The following is a 20,321-nucleotide window of genomic DNA, read 5'->3' on the forward strand; positions in this document are numbered from 1 at the left end:
GGCTGTTGTTTCACTCTACAGTATGGCTGTTGTTTCACTCTACAGTGTGGCTGTTGATTCACTCTACAGTATGGCTGTTGTTTCACTCTACAGTATGGCTGTTGTTTCACTCTACAGTATGGCTGTTGATTCACTCTACAGTATGGCTGTTGATTCACTCTACAGTATGGCTGTTTCACTCTACAGTATGGCTGTTGTTTCACTCTACAGTATGGCTGTTGATTCACTCTACAGTATGGCTGTTGTTTCACTCTACAGTATGGCTGTTGATTCACTCTACAGAATGGCTGTTGTTTCACTCTACAGTATGGCTGTTGTTTCACTCTACAGTGTGGCTGTTGATTCACTCTACAGTATGGCTGTTGTTTCACTCTACAGTATGGCTGTTTCACTCTACAGTATGGCTGTTGTTTCACTCTACAGTATGGCTGTTGATTCACTCTACAGTATGGCTGTTTCACTCTACAGTATGGCTGTTGTTTCACTCTACAGTATGGCTGTTGTTTCACTCTACAGTGTGGCTGTTGATTCACTCTACAGTATGGCTGTTGTTTCACTTCAGTATGGCTGTTTCACTCTACAGTATGGCTGTTGTTTCACTCTACAGTATGGCTGTTGTTTCACTCTACAGTATGGCTGTTGATTCACTCTACAGTATGGCTGTTGATTCACTCTACAGTGTGGCTGTTGATTCACTCTACAGAGTGGCTGTTGTTTCACTCTACAGTATGGCTGTTGTTTCACTCTACAGTGTGGCTGTTGATTCACTCTACAGTATGGCTGTTGTTTCACTCTACAGTATGGCTGTTGTTTCACTCTACAGTGTGGCTGTTGTTTCACTCTACAGTATGGCTGATGATTCACTCTACAGAATGGCTGTTGTTTCACTCTACAGTATGGCTGTTGTTTCACTCTACAGTGTGGCTGTTGTTTCACTCTACAGAGTGGCTGTTGTTTCACTCTACAGTATGGCTGTTGTTTCACTCTACAGTGTGGCTGTTGATTCACTCTACAGTGTGGCTGTTGATTCACTCTACAGTATGGCTGTTGTTTCACTCTACAGTATGGCTGTTGTTTCACTCTACAGTATGGCTGTTGTTTCACTCTACAGTATGGCTGTTGATTCACTCTACAGTATGGCTGTTTCACTACAGTATGGCTGTTGATTCACTCTACAGTATTGCTGTTGTTTCACTCTACAGTATGGCTGTTGTTTCACTCTACAGTATGGCTGTTGTTTCACTCTACAGTGTGGCTGTTGTTTTTCTCTACAGTATGGCTGTTGTTTCACTCTACAGTATGGCTGTTGTTTCACTCTACAGTATGGCTGTTTCACTCTACAGTATGGCTGTTGTTTCACTCTACAGTATGGCTGTTGATTCACTCTACAGTATGGCTGTTGTTTCACTCTACAGTATGGCTGTTGATTCACTCTACAGAATGGCTGTTGTTTCACTCTACAGTATGGCTGTTGTTTCACTCTACAGTATGGCTGTTGTTTCACTCTACAGTATGGCTGTTGATTCACTCTACAGTATGGCTGTTGATTCACTCTACAGTATGACTGTTGTTTCACTCTACAGTATGGCTGTTGATTCACTCTACAGTATGGCTGTTGATTCACTCTACAGTATGGCTGTTGTTTCACTCTACAGTATGGCTGTTGTTTCACTCTACAGTATGGCTGTTGTTTCACTCTACAGTATGGCTGTTGATTCACTCTACAGTATGACTGTTGTTTCACTCTACAGTATGGCTGTTGATTCACTCTACAGAATGGCTGTTGTTTCACTCTACAGTATGGCTGTTGATTCACTCTACAGTATGGCTGTTGATTCTCTCTACAGTATGGCTGTTGATTCTCTCTACAGTATGGCTGTTGTTTCACTCTACAGTGTGGCTGTTGATTCACTCTACAGTATGGCTGTTGTTTCACTCTACAGTGTGGCTGTTGATTCACTCTACAGTATGGCTGTTGTTTCACTCTACAGTATGGCTGTTTCACTCTACAGTATGGCTGTTGTTTCACTCTACAGTATGGCTGTTGTTTCACTCTACAGTATGGCTGTTGTTTCACTCTACAGAATGGCTGTTGTTTCACTCTACAGTATGGCTGTTGTTTCACTCTACAGTGTGGCTGTTGATTCACTCTACAGTATGGCTGTTGTTTCACTCTACATTGTGGCTGTTGTTTCACTCTACAGTATGGCTGTTGTTTCACTCTACAGTATGGCTGTTGTTTCACTCTACAGTATGGCTGTTGATTCACTCTACAGTATGGCTGTTTCACTCTACAGTATGGCTGTTTCACTCTACAGTATGGCTGTTGTTTTACTCTACAGTATGGCTGTTGTTTCACTCTACAGTATGGCTGTTGATTCACTCTACAGTATGGCTGTTGTTTCACTCTACAGTGTGGCTGTTGTTTCAGTCTACAGTATGGCTGTTGTTTCACTCTACAGTGTGGCTGTTGTTTCACTCTACAGTGTGGCTGTTGTTTCACTCTACAGTGTGGCTGTTGTTTCACTCTACAGTGTGGCTGTTGTTTCACTCTACAGTATGGCTGTTGATTCACTCTACAGTATGGCTGTTTCACTCTACAGTATGGCTGTTTTGTTCACTCTACAGTATGGCTGTTGATTCACTCTACAGAATGGCTGTTGTTTCACTCTACAGTGTGGCTGTTGTTTCACTCTACAGTGTGGCTGTTGTTTCACTCTACAGTGTGGCTGTTGATTCACTCTACAGAGTGGCTGTTGTTTCACTCTACAGTATGGCTGTTGTTTCACTCTACAGTGTGGCTGTTGATTCACTCTACAGTATGGCTGTTGTTTCACTCTACAGTATGGCTGTTGTTTCACTCTACAGTGTGGCTGTTGTTTCACTCTACAGTATGGCTGTTGTTTCACTCTACAGTATGGCTGTTTCACTCTACAGTATGGCTGTTGTTTCACTCTACAGTATGGCTGTTGATTCACTCTACAGAATGGCTGTTGTTTCACTCTACAGTGTGGCTGTTGTTTCACTCTACAGCGTGGCTGTTGTTTCACTCTACAGTATGGCTGTTGTTTCACTCTACAGTGTGGCTGTTGATTCACTCTACAGTATGGCTGTTGTTTCACTCTACAGTATGGCTGTTGTTTCACTCTACAGTATGGCTGTTGATTCACTCTACAGTATGGCTGTTGTTTCACTCTACAGTGTGGCTGTTGTTTCAGTCTACAGTATGGCTGTTGTTTCACTCTACAGTGTGGCTGTTGTTTCACTCTACAGTATGGCTGTTACACTCTACAGTATGGCTGTTGTTTCACTCTACAGTATGGCTGTTGTTTCACTCTACAGTATGGCTGTTGATTCACTCTACAGAGTGGCTGTTGTTTCACTCTACAGTATGGCTGTTGTTTCACTCTACAGTGTGGCTGTTGATTCACTCTACAGTATGGCTGTTGTTTCACTCTACAGTATGGCTGTTGTTTCACTCAACAGTATGGCTGTTGATTCACTCTACAGTATGGCTGTTTCACTACAGTATGGCTGTTGATTCACTCTACAGTATGGCTGTTGTTTCACTATACAGTATGGCTGTTGTTTCACTCTACAGTATGGCTGTTTCACTCTACAGTATGGCTGTTGTTTCACTCTACAGTATGGCTGTTGATTCACTCTACAGTATGGCTGTTGTTTCACTCTACAGTATGGCTGTTGATTCACTCTACAGAATGGCTGTTGTTTCACTCTACAGTATGGCTGTTGTTTCACTCTACAGTGTGGCTGTTGATTCACTCTACAGTATGGCTGTTGTTTCACTCTACAGTATGGCTGTTTCACTCTACAGTATGGCTGTTGTTTCACTCTACAGTATGGCTGTTGATTCACTCTACAGTATGGCTGTTTCACTCTACAGTATGGCTGTTGTTTCACTCTACAGTATGGCTGTTGTTTCACTCTACAGTGTGGCTGTTGATTCACTCTACACTATGGCTGTTGTTTCACTCTACAGTATGGCTGTTTCACTCTACAGTATGGCTGTTGTTTCACTCTACAGTATGGCTGTTGATTCACTCTACAGTATGGCTGTTGATTCACTCTACAGTGTGGCTGTTGATTCACTCTACAGAGTGGCTGTTGTTTCACTCTACAGTATGGCTGTTGTTTCAATCTACAGTGTGGCTGTTGATTCACTCTACAGTATGGCTGTTGTTTCACTCTACAGTATGGCTGTTGTTTCACTCTACAGTGTGGCTGTTGTTTCACTCTACAGTATGGCTGATGATTCACTCTACAGAATGGCTGTTGTTTCACTCTACAGTATGGCTGTTGTTTCACTCTACAGTGTGGCTGTTGTTTCACTCTACAGTGTGGCTGTTGTTTCACTCTACAGTATGGCTGTTGTTTCACTCTACAGTGTGGCTGTTGATTCACTCTACAGTGTGGCTGTTGATTCACTCTACAGTATGGCTGTTGTTTCACTCTACATTGTGGCTGTTGTTTCACTCTACAGTATGGCTGTTGTTTCACTCTACAGTATGGCTGTTGTTTCACTCTACAGTATGGCTGTTGATTCACTCTACAGTATGGCTGTTTCACTACAGTATGGCTGTTGATTCACTCTACAGTATTGCTGTTGTTTCACTCTACAGTATGGCTGTTGTTTCACTCTACAGTATGGCTGTTGTTTCACTCTACAGTGTGGCTGTTGTTTTTCTCTACAGTATGGCTGTTGTTTCACTCTACAGTATGGCTGTTGTTTCACTCTACAGTATGGCTGTTTCACTCTACAGTATGGCTGTTGTTTCACTCTACAGTATGGCTGTTGATTCACTCTACAGTATGGCTGTTGTTTCACTCTACAGTATGGCTGTTGATTCACTCTACAGAATGGCTGTTGTTTCACTCTACAGTATGGCTGTTGTTTCACTCTACAGTATGGCTGTTGTTTCACTCTACAGTATGGCTGTTGATTCACTCTACAGTATGACTGTTGTTTCACTCTACAGTATGGCTGTTGATTCACTCTACAGAATGGCTGTTGTTTCACTCTACAGTATGGCTGTTGATTCACTCTACAGTATGGCTGTTGATTCTCTCTACAGTATGGCTGTTGTTTCACTCTACAGTGTGGCTGTTGATTCACTCTACAGTATGGCTGTTGTTTCACTCTACAGTGTGGCTGTTGATTCACTCTACAGTATGGCTGTTGTTTCACTCTACAGTATGGCTGTTGTTTCACTCTACAGTATGGCTGTTTTTCACTCTTATGGCTGTTGTTTCACTCTACAGTATGGCTGTTGTTTCACTCTACAGTATGGCTGTTGTTTCACTTGGCTGTTGTTTCACTCTACAGTATGGCTGTTGTTTCACTCTACAGTATGGCTGTTGTTTCACTCTACAGTATGGCTGTTGATTCACTCTACAGTATGGCTGTTGTTTCACTCTACAGTATGGCTGTTGTTTCACTCTACAGTATGGCTGTTGTTTCACTCTACAGTATGGCTGTTGATTCACTCTACAGTATGACTGTTGTTTCACTCTACAGTATGGCTGTTGATTCACTCTACAGAATGGCTGTTGTTTCACTCTACAGTATGGCTGTTGATTCACTCTACAGTATGGCTGTTGATTCTCTCTACAGTATGGCTGTTGTTTCACTCTACAGTGTGGCTGTTGATTCACTCTACAGTATGGCTGTTGTTTCACTCTACAGTGTGGCTGTTGATTCACTCTACAGTATGGCTGTTGTTTCACTCTACAGTATGGCTGTTTCACTCTACAGTATGGCTGTTGTTTCACTCTACAGTATGGCTGTTGTTTCACTCTACAGTATGGCTGTTGTTTCACTCTACAGAATGGCTGTTGTTTCACTCTACAGTATGGCTGTTGTTTCACTCTACAGTGTGGCTGTTGATTCACTCTACAGTATGGCTGTTGTTTCACTCTACATTGTGGCTGTTGTTTCACTCTACAGTATGGCTGTTGTTTCACTCTACAGTATGGCTGTTGTTTCACTCTACAGTATGGCTGTTGTTTCACTCTACAGTATGGCTGTTGTTTCACTCTACAGTATGGCTGTTGATTCACTCTACAGTATGGCTGTTTCACTCTACAGTATGGCTGTTTCACTCTACAGTATGGCTGTTGATTCACTCTACAGTATGGCTGTTGTTTCACTCTACAGTGTGGCTGTTGTTTCAGTCTACAGTATGGCTGTTGTTTCACTCTACAGTGTGGCTGTTGTTTCACTCTACAGTGTGGCTGTTGTTTCACTCTACAGTATGGCTGTTGTTTCACTCTACAGTATGGCTGTTGATTCACTCTACAGTATGGCTGTTTTGTTCACTCTACAGTATGGCTGTTGATTCACTCTACAGAATGGCTGTTGTTTCACTCTACAGTGTGGCTGTTGTTTCACTCTACAGTGTGGCTGTTGTTTCACTCTACAGTGTGGCTGTTGATTCACTCTACAGAGTGGCTGTTGTTTCACTCTACAGTATGGCTGTTGTTTCACTCTACAGTGTGGCTGTTGATTCACTCTACAGTATGGCTGTTGTTTCACTCTACAGTATGGCTGTTGTTTCACTCTACAGTGTGGCTGTTGTTTCACTCTACAGTATGGCTGTTGTTTCACTCTACGGTATGGCTGTTTCACTCTACAGTATGGCTGTTGTTTCACTCTACAGTATGGCTGTTGATTCACTCTACAGAATGGCTGTTGTTTCACTCTACAGTATGGCTGTTGTTTCACTCTACAGTGTGGCTGTTGATTCACTCTACAGTGTGGCTGTTGTTTCACTCTACAGTGTCACTGTTGTTTCACTCTACAGTATGGCTGTTGTTTCACTCTACAGTGTGGCTTTTGATTCACTCTACAGTGTGGCTGTTGATTCACTCTACAGTGTGGCTGTTGTTGAGATTGTGTTTTACAATAGCTTGTTTTTTTATTTGTATATGCTGGAGATTTGTGCAATATTCCAATATATTTTCATTGTGGCTGTGTTGAGAGGGTTGGCTGTGTTGGGAGGGAGGAAGAGGGTTGGCTGAGTTGGGAGGGAGGGAGAGGGTTGGCTGTGTTGGGAGGGAGGGAGAGGGTTGGCTGTGTTGGGAGGGAGGGAGAGGGTTGGCTGTGTTGGGAGGGAGGGAGAGGGTTGGCTGTGTTGGGAGGGAGGGAGAGGGTTGGCTGTGTAGGGAGGGAGAGAGTTTTACAGTAGAGCTTACCTTTCCCTCATCGGCTCATAGCTTTTCATTTCTGGAATTCTTTCTTATCTGCTTTTTTTGTCTATGTTATAAGTCATGCACTGGTCACATGAATCCAGAGTTCTTGGAAGATGGATGCTGTTGGTGGGGGGGGATGCGAGTCCAGGGATGCGAGCCGCTCCTGGAACGTCAAAGACAGGCAGGAAGACGAAAGACAGGCTAAAGGGGGAGAGACATATAGATGGAGGTCTTTCCTGCATTGCGGGGTATGTATGTCAGCCCTCCTCCAGTCTCCCACACCCAGCAGCCCAGCCTGTGTTGTGGATCAGATGCTGGGCTGGGTAGCCACACCGGAAGTGCTCCCCTCCCCCCGCTGTGTACTTATGTAAACGGAGAAGCAGAGAAGGGGAGAGGGAGAGCTATTTTTAACTCAGGCTAGCTGCAGAAGGAGAAAGAATGAGTGTGTGTGTGTGTTGGGGAAAGAGAGACAACTTTAGCATCAATGATGGTGTCTGCATGGAATGAAAATCTGTCTGGGTTAGTGAGGGAAAGTGAAAACCCTCCCTCGGTAATGTTCCCCCCTCTCTGTGTCAGTGATAAGGACTTGGTAGTATCCCCCCTCTCTGTAGCAGTGATAAGGAATTGGTAGTGTTCCCCCCTCTCTGTGGCAGTGATAGGGACATGCTAGTGTTCCCCCCTCTCTGTAGCAGTGATAAGGACTTGGTAGTGTTCCCCCTCTCTGTGGGGAGAGATAAGGACTTGGTAGTGTTCCCCCTCTCTGTGTCCGTGATAAGGACTTGGTAGTGTTCCCCCCTCTCTGTGTCCGTGATAAGGACTTGGTAGTATTCCCCCCTCTCTGTGTCCGTGATAAGGACTTGGTAGTGTTCCCCCCTCTCTGTGGCGGTGATAAGGACTTGGTAGTATTCCCCCCTCTCTGTGTCCGTGATAAGGACTTGGTAGTATTCCCCCTCTCTGTGTCCGTGATAAGGACTTGGTAGTGTTCCCCCCTCTCTGTGGCGGTGATAAGGACTTGGTAGTATCCCCCCTCTCTGTAGCAGTGATAAGGAATTGGTAGTGTTCCCCCCTCTCTGTGGCAGTGATAGGGACATGCTAGTGTTCCCCCCTCTCTGTAGCAGTGATAAGGACTTGGTAGTGTTCCCCCCTCTCTGTGGGAGAGATAAGGACTTGGTAGTGTTCCCCCCCTCTCTGTGTCCGTGATAAGGACTTGGTAGTGTTCCCCCCTCTCTGTGTCCGTGATAAGGACTTGGTAGTATTCCCCCCTCTCTGTGTCCGTGATAAGGACTTGGTAGTGTTCCCCCCTCTCTGTGGCGGTGATAAGGACTTGGTAGTATTCCCCCCTCTCTGTGTCCGTGATAAGGACTTGGTAGTATTCCCCCCTCTCTGTGTCCGTGATAAGGACTTGGTAGTGTTCCCCCCTCTCTGTGGCGGTGATAAGGACTTGGTAGTATCCCCCCTCTCTGTAGCAGTGATAAGGAATTGGTAGTGTTCCCCCCTCTCTGTGGCAGTGATAGGGACATGCTAGTGTTCCCCCCTCTCTGTAGCAGTGATAAGGACTTGGTAGTGTTCCCCCCTCTCTGTGGGAGAGATAAGGACTTGGTAGTGTTCCCCCCTCTCTGTGTCCGTGATAAGGACTTGGTAGTGTTCCCCCTCTCTGTGTCCGTGATAAGGACTTGGTAGTATTCCCCCTCTCTGTGTCCGTGATAAGGACTTGGTAGTGTTCCCCCTCTCTGTGGCGGTGATAAGGACTTGGTAGTGTTCCCCCTCTCTGTGTCCGTGATAAGGACTTGGTAGTATTCCCCTCTCTGTGTCCGTGATAAGGACTTGGTAGTGTTCCCCCTCTCTGTGGCGGTGATAAGGACTTGGTAGTATTCCCCCTCTCTGTGTCCGTGATAAGGACTTGGTAGTATTCCCCCTCTCTGTGTCCGTGATAAGGACTTGGTAGTGTTCCCCCTCTCTGTGGCGGTGATAAGGCCTTGGTAGTATTCCCCCTCTCTGTGTCCGTGATAAGGACTTGGTAGTATTCCCCCTCTCTGTGTCCGTGATAAGGACTCGGTAGTGTTCCCCCCTCTCTGTGTCCGTGATAAGGACTTGGTAGTGTTCCCCCCTCTCTGTGTCCGTGATAAGGACTTGGTAGTATTCCCCCCTCTCTGTGTCCGTGATAAGGACTTGGTAGTGTTCCCCCCTCTCTGTGTCCGTGATAAGGACTTGGTAGTATTCCCCCCTCTCTGTGTCCGTGATAAGGACTTGGTAGTATTCCCCTCTCTGTGGCGGTGGTAAGGACTTGGTAGTATTCCCCCCTCTCTGTGTCCGTGATAAGGACTTGGTAGTATTCCCCTCTCTGTGGCGGTGATAAGGACTTGGTAGTATCCCCCCTCTCTGTGTCCGTGATAAGGACTTGGTAGTGTTCCCCCCTCTCTGTGTCCGTGATATGGACTTGGTAGTATTCCCCTCTCTGTGTCCGTGATAAGGACTTGGTAGTGTTCCCCCCTCTCTGTGTCAGTGATAAGGACTTTGTAGTATTCCCCCCTCTCTGTGGGAGAGATAAGGACTTGGTAGTATCCCCCCTCTCTGTGTCCGTGATAAGGACTTGGTAGTGTTCCCCTCTCTGTGTCCGTGATAAGGACTTGGTAGTGTTCCCCCCTCTGTGTCCGTGATAAGGACTTGGTAGTATTCCCCCCTCTCTGTGTCCGTGATAAGGACTTGGTAGTATTCCCCTCTCTGTGTCAGTGATAAGGACTTGGTAGTATTCCCCTCTCTGTGTCCGTGATAAGGACTTGGTAGTATTCCCCCCTCTCTGTGTCCGTGATAAGGACTTGGTAGTATTCCCCCCTCTCTGTGTCCGTGATAAGGACTTGGTAGTATTCCCCTCTCTGTGTCCGTGATAAGGACTTGGTAGTATTCCCCTCTCTGTGTCCGTGATAAGGACTTGGTAGTATTCCCCTCTCTGTGTCCGTGATAAGGACTTGGTAGTATTCCCCTCTCTGTGTCCGTGATAAGGACTTGGTAGTACTCCCCTCTCTGTGTCCGTGATAAGGACTTGGTAGTACTCCCCTCTCTGTGTCCGTGATAAGGACTTGGTAGAATTCCCCTCTCTGTGTCCGTGATAAGGACATGGTTAGAATTCCCCTCTCTGTGTCCGTGATAAGGACTTGGTAGTATTCCCCTCTCTGTGTCCGTGATAAGGACTTGGTAGAATTCCCCTCTCTGTGTCCGTGATAAGGACTTGGTAGTATTCCCCCCTCTCTGTGTCCGTGATAAGGACTTGGTAGAATTCCCCTCTCTGTGTCTGTGATAAGGACTTGGTAGTATTCCCCTCTCTGTGTCCGTGATAAGGACTTGGTAGTATTCCCCTCTCTGTGTCAGTGATACGGACTTGGTAGTATTCCCCTCTCTGTGTCCGTGATAAGGACTTGGTAGTATTCCCCCCTCTCTGTGTCCGTGATAAGGACTTGGTAGTATTCCCCTCTCTCTGTGTCCGTGATAAGGACTTGGTAGTATTCCCCTCTCTCTGTGTCCGTGATAAGGACTTGGTAGTATTCCCCTCTCTGTGTCCGTGATAAGGACTTGGTATTATTCCCCTCTCTGTGTCTGTGATAAGGACTTGGTAGTATTCCCCTCTCTGTGTCCGTGATAAGGACTTGGTAGAATTCCCCTCTCTGTGTCCGTGCAAAGGACTTGGTAGAATTCCCCTCTCTGTGTCCGTGATAAGGACTTGGTAGTATTCCCCTGTCTCTGTGGTGGTGGTGATAAGGACTTGGTAGTGTTCCCTTCTCTCTATGACTTGTGATAAGGACTGTGATAAAGCTGTGATAAGGCTGTTCTAAGGACTGGGTTAAGGCTCTTCTAAGAACTGTGATGAGGCTGTTCTAGGGACTGTTCTACGGACTGTGGGAAGGCTGCTCTAAGGACTTTGATTAGGCTGTGATAAGGACTGTGATAAATTTGTTATTAGGACTGTGATAAGGACTTGTGAAGGAGGTTGAATTGAGTCTGTCAGATGGAGGCAGGCGCATGGAATCACTTCTGCTCTGTTGTCATCAGATTCTTAGGCTTTCATGTTTTCATGGCACTTCCTGTCACATTTGGTTGTCTGTGTTTTTAATTAAGGATGTTTTGTATCTTAATCATTTTAGCAATGCAACAGGGTGACATGTTGACTGTCCGAAAGGCGCTGAAATAGACTGTAGGCAATCACTTCATATACAACGTCCATGTGATTGCATGGCTTGTCACATTTACCAACCCTACTCTCCGTAGTTTTATTTAACTAGGCAAGTCAGTTAAGAACAAATTCTTATTTACAATGACGGCCTACCCAAGGTAAAAATCTGTCGTTCTGCCCTGAACAAGGCAGTTAACCCACTGTTCCCAGGTAGGCCGTCATTGTTAATAAGAATTTGTTCTTAACTGACTTGCCTAGTTAAATAAAGATGAACAAAAAAAATAGGTAAACCCGGCCAAACCCTAACCTGGACGATGCTGGGCCAATTGTGCACCGCTCTATGGGACTCCCATTCACAGCCAGTTGTGATACAGCCCAGGATTGAACCAGGGTCTGCTGTGATGCTTCTAGCACTGAGATGCAGTGCCTTAGACCGCTCTGCCACTCGGGAGCCTCATGTATCTGCCTCATTTCATTCTATACCACATAGATTACCACCCTCTCATATTACATTTACATTACATTTAAGTCATTTAGCAGACGCTCTTATCCAGAGCGACTTACAAATATTAGGCCAAGAAGTTATGAAATGGCTGTTGTTGCAAGTATATTGCTTATTGTGTTGTCAAAATGTCTTTCTCTGGCTGAGTGCTACATTTTCATTCCTTAACAACCGGGATAAAACATGTTACGTTACAGATTCTTGAGAGCAAACTTTTACCGGATCCCGTTATGAATTGGGGGTCAATTTGGGGAGTGCCTTGAGTTCCAACAGCAACATACAGTATAGACGATATGGTAGTAAAGATACTAAACCAAACAGATACCCAAAACAACATGTCAAGTCGTTTTGATCTGTGGTTGAGACCTAGTGAGAGCACGGTTAACCTACATAAATCTCAGTCCTACATGAATGTCACAGAAATTAATCTCAAAATAAAAAGCTCTTTCCCTGTGTATTAGGAGTATTACGGTCTTGTCTGACAATCGCACTGCTCATTGCTCTGTCAAAATCATGGGTGGGGAAGAGTGTACAAAACACTTCAGGCCACTCTTGAATGTCGAAACTAGATAGTTAAATAAAAAATGTCAAATAACTGCTCTTTTTCTGGCTCGCAAATTGCTTTTGATGAACAAATCTGCCCTCCGCTGGTTTTTAAAAAGCCTAATGTGTCCCTCGAGTCAAAATTGTGTTTGCTTTGTACTAATTCTGTATTCCATACCAAACTTGATAAACTAGGCTTCATTTTGCATTTGTATCTCAGTTTCCCTGATAAGATTTGTACCTAAACACACTACATAATTCAGTGAACAGGACTGGGAAGTGAAGGTGCGATGCCGCAGACAAAGCAGAGAGAGGTTGTTGAGCTGCTCCCTTCAGGCTGATGTGGACAGCTTTAGGAATGCTGAGGAAATAGGGCTGTGTGGAGTAGCCTAGGCCAGGGGTTCTAAAACTTTTTTGTGCCAGGAACCCCATATGTGATAGCAAATTCTTCTTTAGTGAGATAAAATAGTATACAAGGAGTTTTAATCTGACTTCGGCAGTGCGTGAAACAAGTCTCGGGCCCTGGGAAGGAACATTTTAAATCGAATCAAATGTATTTATAAAGCCCTTCGTACATCAGCTGATATCTCAAAGTGCTGTATAGAAACCCAGCCTAAAACCCCAAACAGCAAGCAATGCAGGTGTAGAAGCACGGTGGCTAGGAAAAACTCCCTAGAAAGGCCAAAACCTAGGAAGAAACCTAGAGAGGAACCAGGCTATGAGGGTTGGCCAGTCCACCTGGCTGTGCCGGGTGGAGATTATAACACAACATGGCCAAGATGTTCAAATGTTCATAAATGACCAGCATGGTCAAATAATAATAATCACAGGCAGAACAGTTGAAACTGGAGCAGCATCACGGCCAGGTGGACTGGGGACAGCAAGGAGTCATCATGCCAGGTAGTCCTGAGGCATGGTCCTAGGGCTCAGGTCCTCCGAGAAAGAAAGAGATAATTAGAGAGAGCATACTTAAATTCACACAGGACACCGGATAAGACAGGAGAAGTACTCCAGATATAATAAACTGACCCTAGCCCCCCGACACATAAACTACTGCAGCATAAATACTGAAGGCTGAGACAGGAAGGGTCAGGAGACACTGTGGCCCCATCTGATGATATCCTCGGACAGGGCCAAACAGGAAGGATATAACCCCACCCACTTTGCCAAAGCACAGCCCCCACACCACTAGAGGGATATCTTCAACCACCAACTTACCATCCTGAGACGAGGCCGAGTATAGCCCACAAAGATCTCCGCCACGGCACAACCCAAGGGGGGGGCGTCAACCCAGACAGGAAGATCACATCAGTGACTCAACCCACTCCTTAAAGGCCCACCTCCTGGCATTGGAGAGAAATGTGTGCAGTTTTCAAGCTAATTTCCTGCTATTCAAAAAAGTATAGTCCTTGGGCAGAGATTTTTGTTGTTGCAGCTTTAAAGCTCATGTCCTGTAATTCTACACATTTTGCAGGTTTAAAGCTTAAATTACAGTGCATTTATGTAATTATAAAATCAAAAATGTTTTAGGGCAATACAATAAGTATTAAGTTCTAAAATGTATAATTGGTAGAGTACTGTGGATACCAATATCCCTGTGAGCCTCCCAGACCCATTTTGCCCAGGGTTAAGAACATACATTTTAGATAACACAATGATATTACATTGTACTATATTACACCCTCTAAACTTATTCCACGGATCCCTTGGCCAACATTCATTAAATCTGTTGTTGTTAGTAATGTTTTTCATGAAACGTAAACAATGTGACTAAATATTTGTAGATCTGGCCGTTGACCTGCTGCAGTACCTCCGCGACCCCAGTTTGAGAACCCCTGGCCTAGCCGACTAGCCACTGACATATGTATCAACGGAGCTATAGACCATTCAGTCTGGCCTGTCAGTTCTACTTTCTCTCAAAGCCACACTATCTTGACTTTTCTGCTATACATTGTTCACTTGGTAAACTCTTCTCTCCCATTCTCTCTCTTTCTCTCTCCCCATCCAGTTTGTAGTAGTGTCTCTGCAGGAAATGGCTGGGACTGAGTCATCACATGAGGGAGAGAAGGAAGGAGAGAGGGAGGCAAAGAGAAAGAGGGCGGGTGAGAGGTTTCACTGGAAACAGGGTTGGTGGAGAGCGTAAGATGGCTTTTCAAACTGAAAGGCCTGAGTTTGTGTGTGGGTATTTTCGTGTAGTCGCACACACTGCACGCATATAACATCCTCCCTATTTATCTAGCTGACTGCATTTCCAGTGTGAGAATAGGTAAACAGTTGTTGGTTCCAGGTGCATGGCCATAGCATTGTAGCGCGTTTCGCAACTTTCCTGGGGTGTATTCATTAGTCGGATTCCATTGCAAAACATTTTCTGTTACGAAATGTTTTGTAACGAAAACGAGACTAACGGATACACTCCAGGAAAATTGTGAGACGCACTACAGTGTTACGACCATGCAGCTGGACAAATTCAGGTAGGTCCCTCCCGGTTTCGTCCCACTTGCTCTGTTTGCTTCAGTTTGGTTCGCAGACCTTAAACATGTCCGTTGCAAAACAGATTCCGACTAATGAATACACCCCTGGTCTGCGTACGTAGTTACATTGTTGCGGTCCCAGACAGTTGTTATTTCTAGAATGCTCTGCTGTTTAGAGCCTGTCACCCCTTTCCCCTCTACTTCCAGCATTCTGTGCTCAACAGCCCTTTTTGGGGGGGGGGGGGGGGCTCTCACCCTCCCTTTGCTGGTCTCTCTCCATGTTTCCCTCCCCCTATTTTCTTCTTTCCCTGCCTCTTTCTCTCTCTCTCGTCTTTCTTTTCTGTGTCTCTCTCCCTCTCTCTGGCCCCACTCCAGTCACTAAAGATTTGGAGCTGATAGTCTATTTATAGCGCCTGTGGTTCTGTCACCATAACAACCAAGCTGGAGGCCAGGGCGCCAGGGAGCTATTTTTGGAGCAGCTCTGTAATGTCTTCTCTCTTTTCTCCCTTTCTCCCTCTCTTCTGTGTCAGAGCGTCTTCTGGGGGTGTGTGTGTGTGTGTGTGTGTGTGTGTGTGACTTTAAATACGGAGGGATGTTAGGGATGTTAGGGATAGTGAAATAGTGGGTGGTTTGCAATAATATATTTAATGTAGTTATAATAATGATGATCCAATGTAATGGGTTTAATTATCATACTATTTACAATCTGTAATCAACATTTTTGTAAAGATTAGGATCAGGACATTCATATTCAAGGAATATGTATTAAGCCACGTTTCAAATGTATTACAAAACTGATAGACTTGTAGACTTGCATGGTAGACTTGCATGGTTAATCTCTGTATCAATGTATCCATGTATGTTCCAGGTCCACTCTCTGTTCCTGATCTAGCATCTTGACATGGTCTCTTTCTGCGCATGTGCTCAGCTAGCAAACACCGCCATGACACTGCTCGCTAGCAGTGAAATATTATTATCTATTGGAAAGGCTGGCTCAGAGTTGTCTTTTCTCTAACAATGTGTGGTGGATCAGTTACAGGCTGGGGGACGGCTGAGAAACAAGTCCAGATATGCAGTGGATGACATTATGAGATGTAGGGAAACCTTTAGAAATGCTCCTTACACGTCTTTCATCGGAAGTAGAGAAATGATTAGGACTCTTAACCAACAATAAGCAAACCCATGTTGTACTAAACCCATTTTGTACAAACCAGAATGTGTTTTAACGTTTTGTTGAAAATAGAAAATCATGAGAGGACAATGCCTCAAAATTCTGACCTTTTTTAAATTATGTATTTTACGGGGTTTTAGTTCAATGAGGTGAACTTGACCCATTAACAATTTGACTGTACAATGTTATCGGTTGGCATCAGTAGATTCCATATATTTTCTTTGGTGGAAAATGTAAACAAATAATCATTGTTATATAATTCACGTGATCCAGTGTGTGTGTGTGTTGTCTTTGAAGATTTTTGGAGCTATGCCCCAGAGCTATTAAGTTATGCCACATTGTAGCCTGCTTTGTAGCACATGTCTCTGTTATTAAACTTAGGCTATTGTTAATTCAAGTTAAATATAAAGTTAAAGATACTAACATTACTGGAAATCTCAAAAGCTGGGGTGGTAAGTTAAATTTCCATTTACCAGTGCTGGACAAATGGACACAGACTATATCCCAGAAATACTTTTGAGATCACCAAACTAGTTAAAGAAAATATAAAAACATGTCAGTCTGCCACCAATACAAGCACACCAGGTTAGTGTTTCTACATCATTATTCAGTCTGACTACTGGGGAAGGGTTATTATAGGACTAGCTCTATTAATAGGGAGAAATTCTTAAATTGAGATGTGTATTTGGACTGGATCCGTGGGCACATCAGAGCAGTTGTTGTATGAGAACAGCCTTGCCACTCAGCCCCAAGAGGGAGGTGGTAGCTAGCTGGCTCTGCGCACGAGTGCGTGTGTGAGCATGAAGCATGTCTGTCTATGTGAATGTTTGTCTATGTGAATGTCTGTCTGCCTGCCTGCCTGCCTGCCTGCCTGCCTGCCTGCCTGCCAGCCAGCCAGCCCCCTCCTCTCTCTGTGTGTGACCTGCAGGCCTCTGGTCACATTTCACACCAGTGTGTCACATTCCTAGTTATATCAGAGGGTTATATACCTCTTCCCTGAGAGGCAGCCAGGCAGCACACTGATTGTCCATGTTGGGGTTCTGGACATGAGACGGGTTACCAGGCCTCACATTCCTACAGCTAGTCTCCAATCAAATCAAAGTTTATTGGTCTCCAATGGGATCTTCAGTAATGCCCTGAATCACTGCACTTCACTGTGGAATTTAGCTGTTTTACCTTCATTTCAGACAGCAGTCATTGTATTTGACTGTTGGGATGACACAACACACAATACCTCTCTGGTATTGAAATGTGTAGCCTATGACCATGGTGTGAGGTTGGGCTTGTCACACCATTCTGCCCAGTAGACTGGACCAATGACGGCAGTCCACACTTAGGGTACAGGTTCACATGTAGAAAAAGAGGGAGGGGCGGATCCGATCCGTCTGCTGGCTGGCCACAACAAGTCACATCAGTCTAAAGGCACAACAGTCAGTCATAAGCTCTCTAAATTCAGAGTAGACATATTTAATGGTTCAACTATATGCATATAACATTTAGAGTCCCCCCCCCTCACTATTACTACTACAGCAGCAGCTCCAGTGACTACAGTGTCTGACAGAGCAAACGGCTGGTGACTCACACTGCAAACCTTTGATCTGGCTGTGGAGAATAAATACACCCCTCTGCTGGTTGGTTGTGGAAGTGTTATCTTTTTGCTTTACTGGTTGGAGACTAAAGACTCCCTCCCCGAGTCTCAATCTGCCTGGTATGGAATTTGCCAAGTGGCAGAATGACCGCTAGCTAGTGCCATCTTGAGAATGTTTACGGTCTGATTAGTTTGACAGGAAATGTATGGTGAAACATGTAGTTGGCTGAATTCACAGACAGATACCATAAATCTAATGTCTCAAATGCAGCACCCAGTGAGGTTTGGGTATTTGACAATAGTTCTGGTTTGAGAATGGTTCAGAGTTGGTAGGCTGATGTTTGGTAATTCTGGGTACTGTGTGGGTTTCGGTCATCTGTCTCTCATGAATGGAGAATATTGTTATATTTCTTGGAGTATTGTCCATTTGGGTATAGTACTAATTATGTATTTCTGTCAGTTGTATGCACAATATACTCTATAAATATCACATTGTGTCTTTTAATATCTGTCAATAAATGTGTAATCCTCTTTTACAGCTTTCTAGAAAAGATTGAAATTGTGAAGCAGAGTGACTACTCTCCTACTGATCAGGACCTGTTGAGATGCAGAGTACTGACTTCGGGGATTTTTGAGACAAGATTCCAAGTAGACAAAGTGAATTTTCAGTGAGTTTGAAATGGCAGCCATTTTTCTTCAAGATGAATACCCTAGTTAACTGTTGATCCCTCTGTGTTTCTACTACTTGTTATCAGTGGATGTATTGGGCAGTAAGTAACTCTCATTGTCTTTTCTCCTCTCCCAGTATGTTTGATGTTGGAGGTCAGAGGGATGAACGCCGAAAGTGGATTCAGTGTTTTAATGGTAAGGTCTATTGCACCATCTAATGCTGTTGTATTTCTACCTCCAATTAGTGTATAAGCAAATGGCATGTGATACATCCACCTTCACATCCATGTCCAGTATCATGTCTAACCCAGTGGTGGTCTCTGTCTGTCCCTCCAGATGTGACAGCCATTATCTTTGTGGTAGCCAGTAGCAGCTACAACATGGTGATCCGGGAAGACAATCAGACCAACCGACTGCAGGAGGCCCTCAACCTCTTCAAGAACATCTGGAACAACAGGCAAGACCTCTCTGGCCTCTACCACTTTCAGTTCTTTCCCACTTACAAAGCCACTCCTGTCCTTGACATACTGTTGTTTTGTGTGATTCCCAACCACAGTAGTTGCCGATATGGATTGTTGACCTTTTTATGCTAATTTAAAATGTCATTGATTTGAATACATCCACTTCAACTCCCTTTGTTGTTGTTTCTCTCCTCAGGTGGCTGCGGACCATTTCTGTCATCCTCTTCCTGAACAAACAGGATCTGCTAGCAGAGAAGGTGCTTGCGGGGAAATCTAAAATTGAAGAGTACTTCCCAGAGTTTGGGCGCTACACTACACCAGATGATGGTAAGGGAAACAGTAATACTCCTGAGCAACTCTCTACTGGAACTATTCAAGACTGGCAACGTTTCAAGTTTATCTGTAAATGTAACAATTGTAATAATATAACTTTGAACACTTCGGAACACTTTGCGAACTCTTCTCTGGTGAAGAATGAATCTTGTTAACATGGATTATTTTACTGATGGAAATGAAAAATGTCTGGTATACAGTGATTAAACAGATTAAACAGATGCTGGTATATAACCGATGTCCACTGGGTTTGATGTCTCTGTCCTTCCCAACCAGCAACACCAGAGCCAGGGGAGGATCCTCGTGTCACAAGGGCAAAGTACTTCATACGTGATGAGTTTCTGGTACATTCATTAATGTCTAGTCACTTTTTTGTTTACCTTTTTGTGTAAGAAACCAAGCATATTGTGAGACTGTAGTAGCACCAAATGTGTATAGAAGTCAGGCCAATATGCACACAACCATATGTGATAATGAATCCCTTCTCTTCTGTGTGACCTTTTCAGAGGATCAGCACAGCCAGTGGAGATGGAAGGCACTATTGTTATCCCCATTTCACCTGCGCAGTGGACACTGAAAACATCCGGCGTGTCTTTAATGACTGTCGAGACATCATTCAGAGGATGCACCTACGACAATATGAGCTCTTGTGATGTGAGTGGGAGGAGAGACTCCCAGTGTTCTGCCTATCCTTGATCAGTTAGTCCCCTCGTCACTCAACCAGCCCTCCCCTTCCATCCTGAAAAACAAACACCTTCTCCTGGGGACGTTGTGTTTCAAAGTAAGAAAGTGACAGTGCAGCCAACAGACTCCTAAACACAGTACTGTACCTGTAACAAGCCAACAGACTCCTAAACACAGTACTGTACCTGTAACAAGCCAACAGACTCCTAAACACAGTACTGTACCTGTAACAAGCCAACAGACTCCTAAACACAGTACTGTACCTGTAACAAGCCAACAGACTCCTAAACACAGTACTGTACCTGTAGCAAGCCAACAGACTCCTAAACACAGTACTGTACCTGTAACAAGCCAACAGACTCCTAAACACAGTACTGTACCTGTAACAAGCCAACAGACTCCTAAACACAGTACTCTACCTGTAACAAGCCAACAGACTCCTAAACACAGTACTCTACCTGTAACAAGCCAACAGACTCCTAAACACAGTACTGTACCTGTAACAAGCCAACAGACTCCTAAACA

At 44.5% G+C, this 20,321-nt stretch overlaps 1 protein-coding gene across 1 annotated transcript in view; it reads left to right on the top strand.

Moving 5' to 3' along the window:
- The window catches only part of LOC115143775 (guanine nucleotide-binding protein G(s) subunit alpha-like), a 92,267-nt gene extending 72,236 nt beyond the window's left edge, over positions 1-20,031 (top strand). The window contains exons 6-11 of the mRNA XM_065001997.1: positions 18,189-18,317; positions 18,455-18,513; positions 18,655-18,775; positions 18,976-19,106; positions 19,389-19,456; positions 19,619-20,031. Of these exons, the coding sequence (XP_064858069.1) occupies positions 18,189-18,317; positions 18,455-18,513; positions 18,655-18,775; positions 18,976-19,106; positions 19,389-19,456; positions 19,619-19,765 (655 nt within the window). The 3' untranslated portion in view covers positions 19,766-20,031. The remainder of the gene's footprint in view (positions 1-18,188; positions 18,318-18,454; positions 18,514-18,654; positions 18,776-18,975; positions 19,107-19,388; positions 19,457-19,618) is intronic.
- The last annotated feature ends 290 nt before the right edge of the window (positions 20,032-20,321 follow it).

Source organism: Oncorhynchus nerka, linkage group LG15 (genome assembly GCF_034236695.1).
Source record: "Oncorhynchus nerka isolate Pitt River linkage group LG15, Oner_Uvic_2.0, whole genome shotgun sequence".
Taxonomy (NCBI): Eukaryota; Metazoa; Chordata; class Actinopteri; order Salmoniformes; family Salmonidae; genus Oncorhynchus; species Oncorhynchus nerka.